This window comes from Cucumis sativus, chromosome 4 (assembly GCF_000004075.3).
Source record: "Cucumis sativus cultivar 9930 chromosome 4, Cucumber_9930_V3, whole genome shotgun sequence".
NCBI lineage: Eukaryota > Viridiplantae > Streptophyta > Magnoliopsida > Cucurbitales > Cucurbitaceae > Cucumis > Cucumis sativus.
The window spans coordinates 11,558,658-11,570,459 of NC_026658.2; the positions used below are offsets into that span (position 1 = coordinate 11,558,658).

The 11,802-nt window shown below is 39.9% G+C and overlaps 1 protein-coding gene across 1 annotated transcript; it reads left to right on the forward strand.

Annotated features, from left to right (window-relative positions):
* The first annotated feature begins 3,497 nt into the window (after positions 1-3,497).
* LOC116403411 lies at positions 3,498-4,376 on the forward strand. The gene has a single exon (XM_031884545.1). The coding sequence runs from the start codon at positions 3,498-3,500 to the stop codon at positions 4,374-4,376; it is 879 nt and encodes a 292-aa protein (XP_031740405.1).
* Positions 4,377-11,802: the final 7,426 nt, after the last annotated feature.

Consider the following 11,802-nt stretch of genomic DNA (forward strand, 5'->3'; position numbering starts at 1 on the left):
ATTTTCCCTAGGTTGGATAATCCCACCACATAATTAATGGATAATTCCACCATCACTTGACTCTCCTCTACGATCTCAGGGGCATTCAATTCTTTCTGATCAATTCCTCCTTCTTCAATAATTTCATACTCCTCGCCTTCTTCCTTGACAACAATCATTCGCAATTCCCTTTGCTCTTTCATCTTGCATTTGTGGTCATGAGAATATTTCTCATTACAACGAAAGCACAATCCCTTCTTTCTAGATTGAAATTCAGCATCAAATAAGCGCTTCGTCTGTCCCTTTTTCCGTACTTCCTCTTTTGTTGTTCCTCGTAGAGTAATAGTTCTCATCGGCCAATTCATTCCTCCTTTACTTTCTTCTGTATTCGCAATGGTATTAGCCTTGGTGCTATTATGGGAGTTTATCACCTTTTCTCCAGAATATCCAGAAAGATTTGCTTCCTGACGTATATCTTCCTTGTTCTCTACCTTTTGCGCGATTCGTATCATTTGTGCTAATCCCTTCGACTCACATAAATCCATCTCCGCGTAGATCCATAGTTTCAATCCCGACATAAATGTCTCTTTTACCACCTTCTCTAATAGGTCCGACAAAGGAGCTACCCACTTATCGAATAAATTTTGATATTCCTCTATCGTTGTCTTTTGTTGAATTTGCAAGAACCTTACATACAGCGATTCCTCCCTAACGGATCGAAATCGCACCAATAATCTTTCCTTCATATTCACCCAATCTACAAAGTTCTCTCGTTCTTCTTGAGAACGGTAAAAGTTCAATGCTAGTCCCTTAAAACTAATAGTGGATACAGTCATTTTCTCAAATTCAGTAAGTTTATGAATGTGCAAATACCTCTCTACGCGAAACAGCCAAGAATCAGGATCATCTCCATTGAATATCGACATCTCCACCTTCTTAAACTTATTGCAGTCACTATTACTTTCATCATCTATTTTCTTTCCTTCCTTCCTTGTTTCGTTCTCCCATCTTGGTCACCCTTCGCCTTCGTCCACATTCTTCGTCGAGGAATTGTGCATTGTTGTCGATTCCATAATTCGTAACATCATCTGATTCTACCTCTCCATATTTTTGGATATTTTGGCTAACGTCTTTTCGATCACCAGTATCTTACTAATCTCTTTCTTAATGTCCTGTATTTCCTGGTCAAACGTCTCCATCTCTTCGATCCGAGTCTGAACCATTTGCATTCTTCTTGCCCAAGATCAATGCTCTAATACCAATTTGATGGAAACCAGTCTTGGAATAAAATTGCTACTATATTATTAATGATAGAATAGGAATGAAATCCTAATTACAATATGAAATCCCTCTCCTGTTATCCTCTCTCTCAAGGAAGAATAGAAATTCACTTTCTCAAACAAAACCTAACTTTCCCGCCCACGATTACTTTTTATTTATACTAACAATAAGGTAACTAACCCTTCCCTTTACTAACCCTCACATGCTATTCATGTGCACGTGATATTTTTTTTTTAATTTCTTTATCCCTCTTCTGCTGTACAGATGTAATATAGGGGGTCTATCAGATTCCTCCTCTTTTCAAAGCCTCCAATCAAACTCAATGCTAAGTTTGACTGCTCCCTTCAGAGTGACGACCCTCATTTTCCCCCTTCCGTGGTTTGGGGAGGATTCCTCCTCTTTTTAAAGCCCTCAATCAAACTTGATGCTATGTTTAGAACGCTAAGAATAGGTGGTTTAGTTTTGGTTAGGCCAAAAGTGAAATTTTCCCCCACAAGCACTAATAGTTAGGGAACTCAACACATTCTACTTGACTTAATCGACTTGACTCTCTAATTTTTATGAGCTTTTTTCAATGCATATTGCATATGCTTTTTTTATAGTTGTTGATTGTCTCACATTTTTATGGTTTGCATTTACAAGCCCCTTTTTTCTTTCTTTGGTATGAAATATGGTAATAGGCCTTGCTAGAACCGGTGGTGTAATCTCTCTATGGTTCTACACTTAGTTTCAAAGTTTGATTACTCCCTTCGAAGTGACAACAAGCCTCGTTTTCCCCTATTGTGGATCAGAGAGGATTCCTGCTCTTTTCAAAGCCCACAATCAAACTCAATTAGAGTAAAAAGGAAAAATTTTCATCTCGGGCGCGTGTACCTCACACGCATCTCTCTAGGATTTCCAAGTTCTCTCACTCGGCTGGTGAAGGAGGCGAACGGTTGGTGAGTGCTGCGGCCAGCAAGGGATCAAATTCGAAGGTAATTCGTTCAATTTTGGCAGATTGAATGTGAAAACTAATGTCATTTGGTATCCATTTCGAAATTGATTACAATTGATCAATTGAACCATTACGAATGATATTCGTTTTGATTCGGGAGAATTAACGTCTGTCCAGAAATTGTTTAAATCGGTTTCCAAGCTGAATTGATTTGAACTATCTTGAAAGTATTGCGTGTGGTACAAAATCGATTTATTGGCTATCAGTTCTGGGTTTGGAGACTGTGATTTAATTCACTCGCTGGAGGGATCTCGCATGAATCTCCTCGGTTGAATTTCAATTCTTTTTTAGTTCATTCATGTTCCCAAATTGGGCCGAAAAGATCATCACGGGTGTTGGGTTGATGTCTTAAGCATGAAACAATGAAGAAATTATCCAGTGACATTGAGGAGGTGAAGAAACGCGTACATGATATGGCGGCGAACGACCGAAGGGCGGCGACTGCAAAGGCTGACCTAATTTCTGTGAGGAAGAAATGGTCGGACATGAGTGGACCCGAACCGGTTTACGTGAACCATGAAACATATAGAAATCGAAATACAGGAAATGGACCGAGCGGAGATGGTCCCATGAAGATTGTTGGCCCAAAGGCGTGTGGACCGATTGTTTCGAATGAAAACTTGATGAAGCCCAGTGAGCCGGTAAAGGGGTGAAGCCGAATGGTGTGTTCACATTTACGAATGGAATTGGTCATGGATCTCTGGTTGATGGGCCATCGTTGAATGATGGGCCGTCCATCTCACACGAAATTGGGATCTCACAGAAGGAGTGCTTACCTGCTGGTGCTTCATGTGTTCAGCATGTTGGGCAAATTGCAGCGGCCGAAGGATATGGACCTCGACTGGATGCTATTGCAAGTGCCCCAAAGATTGGGCCGGTTGATGGGCATTTGAATGATGGGCCAGCCATTAGAGAACCGTTTGGTACTAATTCCAATGGTAGGCCGCCTGTTTCGATTCGTGGGCATGAGGTGCAGAAATCTAATAATTCTAGAGGTGCAGGCAAAAATTCATGGGCTTCCTTATTTGGCTCAACAAGAGGTTTCTCTATGACCTATACACCTCTGACTACCGTGGGAGAGAAAATTGTGGTGACCCCGTTTGAAGAAGTTATTAGTTAAGGAGTTAGAGTGTGGGAGAACTCCCTCGTCAGCCAATTAATTGATGCAAAATTGTTGTATCTAGTCATCTATCGTCTTATAGAGAAGATTTGGGGTAGAATTGAAATGCCAACAATTACTCTGATGGAGAATGGGCTCATCTGCTTTCAATTCAAACATCTGAAGTCAATACAGTGGATCTTATCCCGTGGCCCATGGCACCTTGGAGGCAAACCTATGCTCCTCCGCAAATGGACTCCAGGTATAGTTCCTGAATCCTTCGTCTTTGATTCAGTTCCTGTTTGGATAAAGTTAGGGAGGATTCCGTTGGAGCTATGGACGGATGCTGGTTTGGCTGTGGTAGCGAGTGCAATAGGAAAACCTCTTTTAGTTGATCTTGCTACTAAAGAGAGGCGTCGTCTTTCTTATGCCCGTATATGTGTGGAATTGAATGTGGACAATATTATGCCTGCCGAAGTAACAGTCAACCTTAGAGGAGAGGAATTTATTGTAACTGTCACTTATGAGTGGAAACCGAAAAAATGTAACTTGTGTAGATCTTTTGGACACTTGCAGAACACCTGCCCTAAGAAAAGAGGCAATGAAGATAGTAAAAAGGAAGCTGCAAGTAAAGAGGTTCCTGTTAAAGAGGTTGTTCCTACTAAAGAGGTGGTTCCAGATTGTGGGGAGTATGGAGATGTTGTGTTGGAATCCTTCCAACACATGGAAGAAGGAGAAATTATTACCCATAAACTTCCTGAAAAGGTGGAGGTGAATCGGGAGGAATTTACCCCAGTTGACAGGAAAAATAGGGGAATGATCTCTATTCGGGACAGAGGGAAAAGGGCAGAAGTGAGTATCACTAACTCCTTTAAGAACCTCATGGAGGTGGATAAAGGAGATAAATGGCTTTTATCTATAGTGGATGGCTCCCCTCCTCCCTTACGAGTAGATGACTCTTCTATGGTCCTTTTGAGTACTACAGGTGATGTAATTCCTATGGGAGAGGCGGCTCCCATATGACCTCATGGTTAGTTGGTGTACGTGGAACGTGCGGGGCCTTAAGAGCCCTGTAAAGTGTAGAGCGGTGAAGGACCGGGTATGGTCTTGGGTGATTTTAACACCATCAGACTCCACTCTGAAGCCTTTGGGGGTGCTCCGAACGTGGTGGATATGGAGGAGTTTGACATGGCTATTAAAGAGGCGAACCTTGTTGAACCCGCGGTCCAGGGGAACTGGTTTACTTGGACTAGTAAGATACATGGGTCGGGTTTGATGAAGAGACTTGATCGTATCCTAGTGAATGATGAGGGGCTTAGTACATGGCCTAACATGAGGGTTAACGTCCTCCCGTGGGGTATTTTTGATCATTCTCCCATACTTGTCGATCCCAGTAATCAGCGAAGCCAACAAGTGGTCTCTTTTCGTTTCTTTAACCATTGGGTTGAAGAAGCGTCCTTTATGGATGTTGTGTCCTCTACTTGGACCAAAGATACTAGAGTTTCTCCAATTGTGAATATTGTGAGGAACTTAAGAAATCTCAAGTCGATTCTTCGCAGACATTTTGGTAGGCATATCCGGACCATCAGTGAGGATGTTCGTCTTGCCAATGATACCATGGACCGAGCTCAAAGAGAGATGGAGACGAACTCTCTGTCGGAGGAGGCGAGTAATCACGCGAGCTTAGCCACGGTAAACTTTTGGAAAGCGGTTAGAGTGGAGGAAGCCGCTATGCGCCAGAAGTCGCAAATCAGATGGTTGAAGCTAGATGACCAGAATACTGCCTTTTTTCATCGATCTGTTCGATCAAGGCAGAGCAGCAATGCTTTGAGATCAGTTATTGACCCAGATGGAAATCGGTTGACTAACTATGATTAGGTGACTCGGGTGGTAGTGAATTATTTCAAAGATATATGGGTTCTCAGAATATTAGCTATAGAGAGCTCTCTACTAGTATTGAGGAGATTGTTCAGTTTAGATGGACTGAGAAGTGTTGTCAGGCCCTCCAGTCGCCTATTGGTAGGGAGGAAGTGAGACTTGTTCTGTTCTCCATGGATGGTGGAAAGGCTCCAGGCCCCGATGGGTATTCAGTTGGCTTCTTCAAAGGAGCTTGGACGGTGGTTGAAGAAGGTTTCTGTGATGTCGTCTTACACTTCTTTGAGACCAATTACTTCCCTCAAGGGGTGAATACGACTGCTATTACACTTATTCCTAAAAGGAATGGTGCTGATCGATTGGAGGATTTCAGCCCTATATCTTGTTGCAGCGTTATTTATAAGTGCATTTCAAGAATATTGGCAGATAGGCTTCGTGTGTGGCTTCCTTCTTTTGTTAGTGGAAATCAGCCAGCTTTCATCCCTGGGAGGAGTATTATTGACAATATTCTTCTTTGTCAGGAGCTTGTAGGGGCATACCATTTGTACAGAGGTAAACCTCGGTGCACTATGAAGGTTGACCTCCACAAAGCTTATGATTCTGTTAATTGGGATTTCCTCTTTGGCCTGCTGATTGCCATAGGTACGCCTTTAAGATTTGTGAGTTGGGTTCGAGCGTGTGTGACCTCTCCGATGTTCTCCATTATGATTAATGGATCGTTGGAAGGTTTTTTCCATGGGAGGAAAGGACTTAGACAAGGTGACCCTTTATCCCCGTTCTTATTTGTGATGGTCATGGAGGTGCTTTCTCGCATGTTGAACAACCCACCTCAGAATTTTCAATTCCACCAGTTTTGTGAGAAGGTCAGATTAACTCATCTTACTTTTGTAGATGACCTGATGATCTTTTGTACTGCTGATAATCATTCTATGAGTTTCAGAAAAGAGACTATTAAGAGGTTTGGTGAGCTTTCGGGACTGTTTGCTAATCTTCCTAAAAGCTCAATTTTTCTTGTCGGGGTTAATAGTTCGAAAGCTTCTCGGCTTGCTGCTAACATGGGTTTTTCCATTGGTCATCTCCTTGTTCGTTATCTTGGGCTTCCTCTCCTCTCTGGAAGATTGCGGAGCTCTGATTGTGATCCCCTTATTCAGCGTATTACCAGTCGTATTCGGTCTTGGTCTGCTAGAGTGTTATCTTTTGTAGGTAGACTTCAGCTTGTTCGCTCAGTCCTTAGGAGCCTTTAGGTTTATTGGGCTAGTGTGTTCATGCTTCCTATGAAAGTCCACAGAGACGTTGATAAGATCTTGAGGGCTTATCTGTGGAGAGGTAAGAAGGAGGGAAGAGGTGTTGCTAAAGTTGCCTGGGATGAGGTTTGTCTTCCTTTTGATGAAGGAGGTCTTGATATTCGCGATGGATCTTCTTGGAATATAGCAAGCACGTTGAAGATATTATGGTTGCTACTTGTTAAATCTGGTAGTTTGTGGGTTGCTTGGGTGGAATCTTATATCCTTAAAGGGAGATCGCTGTGGGAGATCGATGCTGGGGTGGGTCGATCTTGGTGCTTTAGGGAAATCTTGCGTAAGCAGGATATCCTTAAAGCTCATGTTAAGATGGAGGTGGGCAATGGAAGGAAGTATAGAGTGTGGTTGGTTTCATGGATTCAGGGTGGGCCGATTATCCAGCAGTTTGGGGAGAGGGTGATCTATGATGCGGGTAGTCGGTGGGATGCGAGGCTGGTGGATTTCATGGGTCGGGATGGTGATTGGAGGTGGCCACTTGTTTATTTGGATTTGATGGACATTTGGGATAGGGTTCAGGGAGTGAGGCCGAGTCCGAGTGTTGAGGATAGGTGGGTTTGGGTGCCGGGGAGTCATGATAGTTTTTCGATCACCAGTGCGTGGGAGACTATTCGTCCTCATAGTAGTAGGGTTGGCTGGTCGGGTTTACTATGGGTTGGGGGAAATATTCCTAAGCACTCCTTTTGTGCTTGGTTGGCCATCAGGGATAGGTTGGGTACTAGAGGTAGGTTAAGTCGGTGGGATAGGTCGATTCCTTTATCGTGTTTGCTTTGTGGAGGGAACTATGAGTCTCGTGATCATTTGTTTTTTTCTTGTCATTTTGGGTGGGAGATTTGATCGAGGATCCTTTTGCTTATGTCATCTTCTCATAGAACCGGTTATTGGGGGGTTGAGTTATCTTGGATTTATAATCAGGGTATTGGGAAGAGTGTGAGGAGAAAACTGTGGCGCCTCTCTCTAGTGCTACAATTTATTTCATTTGGCAGGAGCGAAATCATCGTCTTCATGGAGGTGCTATTCGGGAGCCTCTGGTTGTATTCCAGCTCATTCGGTCGTGTATTAAAGCGCGTGCTGCTTCTTGGTCGGATGGTGTTCATGGTCTTATTTAATGTTCTTTTCGTTTGCTTGTCCCCGGGCTGTGGGGTTTCTCTTCTCTTTATTAACTTTGTTGTCTTTCTCTCTTCTTCTTGTCCTTTTAATGTTTGGAACACTAGTTGGTTTCTTTTGGTTTTAGTTATTGTTCCCGAGATGTGGGGTTGTTTTGGGTACTTATGGGTTGTTTTGTCTAACTACTTGTTCTGTGAGTGTTGTTCGCTCTTTTGTCTTGACCTCAGGCTGTGAGGTCCACATTGTTGTTGTATAATATTATCATTACCTTTTAAAAAAAAAAAATCAAACTCAATGCTAAGTTTGACTGCTCCCTTCGAAGTGACAACAAGCCTCGTTTTCGCCCTATTGTGGATCGTGGAGGATTCCTCCTCTTTTCAAAGCCCTCAATCAAACTTGACGTTATGTTTAAAACACTAAAAATAGATGGTCTAGTTTTGGTTAGGCCAAAAGCGATGTTTTCCCCCAAAAGCTCTAATAGCTAGGGAACTCAACATTCTACTTGACCTAACCGACTTGACTCTGCATTTGTTATGAGCTTTTTTTAATGCATATTGCATATATTTTTTTTATAATTGTTGATTGTCTCACTTTTGTATGGTATGCATTTACGAGCCTCTTTTCTTTCTTTGTTATGAACTGCGGTGACTAGGCATTGCTATAACCGATGGGGTAACATTTCTATGGTTCTACACTTAGTTTCTAAGTGTGATTGCTCACCTCTAATTTTCAAAATACTTAATTTCTAAGCACATACAATGTTCACCTAGAAAAAATTGAAAATTGTTGTAGTTAAGATCAAAACTAAATAGTTATGAAATAAGACATAAGAGATATGATTTTAACAACCTTCCCGTTGTACTTGGGATCCACTCTGGCTTTGTGCTGGAAAATTGGTTTGGAGCTGATCGTAAGCTTTCGGTTGCTCTTCTATAACCTTTAGATACCCTTCAAAGCTATAAGCTTTGCTTCCTGACGAAGAATCTTCTACTATTACAATACATAAGAAAATTCTATTTCATAAACCCTGTATCATAATTGAGGCTGATAGAATGATTATTCTATAACCCTACCGATAGTTTCATTCTTAACATTCATAGACACGATGCATGGCAGCTATCCAATTCTATTTCATGTTCTCGAGAATGGCTCGGTTTAACAATAATGTTAATTTTTGTTTTCAATTTTAAAATAATAACGCTGCTTACTAATCTTTTTTTTTTTTCATTTGGCATTCTACTTTTTCTACTTAGCTTTCTTTCCCTAGTGATAACAAATAACACGGGTGATAAAAAACTTAATCACTCACTTGTTTTAGCAACCGAAAGCCCTTCTGTTCATTGAACTCTCAATTTCATCGAGACTAATTTCTCACTCAAACATGGTCTTGCATTCTCTAGAAACGTCCTACAAACAAAAATGAAGAACAAAAAACTACAATAAGGTCTATGAAAAAGTTACAAAGGAAAATCTCAAAAACTGATATGTAAGTCATAACAACCTTAAGTCCTCTTATCGTGGGTTAAAATGCACGTAAGGTTTTTCCAAGAGTCCGAGCAACTAGCATGTAAATAAGTTAAGTCAACTAAATTTGCTATAAATTTACTCGTATTAACATTATCATTGTTATAGACTTGACAACTTCAAATTTATCAATATAAAATATGCTTTAACAAAACGTACCTTGAGGTTCCTCCAACCTCATTAAAAAAGCAAATAATCCAAAAAAAGATAACTAATATATATATATATATATACATACAACAGTATTTAGTTAAATTACAAAAAAAAATTCTTTTGAATTTTGTAGTTTGTGTAAAAAAATAACCTTAAACTTTGAAATGTTAAAAAAAATTGTTTTGAACTTTTAAAAATTATTCATAAATACATCTACATACGTAGGATGAAGGTATTGGCATGCTTCTCTAAAAAAACTTTCCAAAAAGATGTTGTGTGACTTTTGAAAAGAAAAATTACAAATGGGGTCGTTTTTAAACAAATTAGATATATCGAGTTATATTTCTTTAATTTTTTCCTTTTTTCACATATTATCAATCACATCTTACTTTTTTCTTTTTTCTTTGGAACCCTGTAAAAGTAACAAAAACATTTATAATCACATGACTCATGTCACTACATTTTCTAAATTTTAAAAGTAGTAAATTTAAAAGTTGATAACCCTATGATTATCGTTTGATAGTCATCTAATATCACTAATTTTGTCATATTCTTAATATCCAAATAAGGTTTCTTGGTGAGTCTAGAGTCGAACGTGAGGACTTATACTAAAAATATATTTTTATTTTGAAATTATCTTAAGGTGATTAATAACATACGCCTAAGAACAATAGCGGTATCATCCACTTGTAAGGGGGGAGGGGAGTCATCCACTATAGATAAGGTCCACTTGTCTCCCTCACCCAACTTCATAAGGCTGCCAAAAGAGTTAGGCATAATCACATCCACACGTTTACCCTTCTCTCGAACATAAACCAACTCTCTTTTCTTCCTAATAACGAGTAATTTCATCTCGATTACCTACCTCCTTTTCCTTAATATGCCTAATGGTGGAGCTATTAGTCTTACTTTCCTCCAACTATTTAAAGTCTAACACCACATCAACAAGACACAATTGTCCGTTCCTCCTCTTTGTTTGAAACCACCTTGCTCACATCCTCCTCTCGATGAACTTTGTTTTCCACATTCTTAGGACACTTACCACTAGAATGCCCAAAAGACTGGCACAAATTACACCTTCGAGGCTTCCACTCATAATTCACAGCCATAACGAAATCCTCTCCCCTAAGGTGAATTGTAAATTCAGCAGGCATAGGAGAGTCCACATTTGATTCAACAAATACTCAAGCATGTGACAACCTTCGTCTTTCCTTAGTAGCTAGATCTAAAGATAGAGGTTTTCTTATAGCACTAGCCACAACAGTCAATCTGACATCTGTCCATAACTCCATTGGAATCCTACCTAGTTTAATCCATATAGGAACATAATAAAAAACAAAGGATTTAGGGACAATACCTGGAGTCCATTTACGGAGGAGCATACTTTTGCCAGCAAGATGTCGCGATCAACGAGATAGGATCCATTCAACAAGTTTTGGGCATCTGAATTGGAAACAGATGAGTCTGTTCTCAAGAATTGTAATCGTTGGCATTTTAATTTTATCAACAATAACAACGAGCTAAACAAAATCCTCTATCCAGGACGCACTAATGAAAACTAAAATGTAAAATAAGTACGAAGTAATTAATTAAAACAAAATACAAAAGAAACCCACAGTAAGTTGACAAAATGCCCATAATAAGCTTCAAGATGAGTGAGAGGGAACACCAAGAGAAACATGAATAGCCTTGCTAACTTTTCACTACTAGCCAACTACATATTTTTTACAATACGTGTTAGGGAAATCTTTCCCTTTGCAAAACAGACCAATATATAATCAATCATTGGCTCCTTATGGGAAAATACAGAAGCCCTATACATGTATGTTTCAAGCCTGTGTTGAACAACTTTTAATTCCCTAAGATAAGGAGATTTATCTGAAGGTTCGAGAATAATGACATGTCCTAAACTAACCCACCATTTCGCAACAGTGAACCAGTTTGATCGTTAGGGGACAACTTTTGATAATAAGTGCACAACCATACCCTAATTCCAATGTTGCCCAAAAGTAAAGGCCTTTCTTCACAAGGCTCCATAAAAAAAAGTTCGACTTTCACATAAAGATCTTATTTCTTTTTTATTGCTCCAAGAGATCTAATAGATCTATTTTCACCACGCAAATCCCTTTTGTTATCATGGGAAATGTGTTGGTTGTGCTCAAACCAAATCTCTGCTAGCAACACTTTTATCAAATTAACCCATATTGTTTTTTTTTAAAAAAAAGGATATGAGTCTCACTATTATTAATATTGAAAAATGAAGAGACAAAGTTCAATGTCATGAGGATTATACAAAGAGCAATAGGATGGAGGATCAACAGACGCACCTGGACATCTCAACTAGGTTGACACCCCCTTAGCGCCCTCATCACATCCAAAAAGCGACAACACAAGATCAAAACCAAAAGCCACAAATAGAAGGCTTTTTTTGTGTTTGTTTTGCCTTTGGACATTACTCCTTTGTTATGGGTTTTAGCTTGGTTGGATATGAT

What these genes read in the sequence shown, in the direction of transcription:
- LOC116403411 (XM_031884545.1), top strand. Translation starts at nt 3,498, where the DNA reads ATGGAGAATGGGCTCATCTGCTTTCAATTCAAACATCTGAAGTCAATA.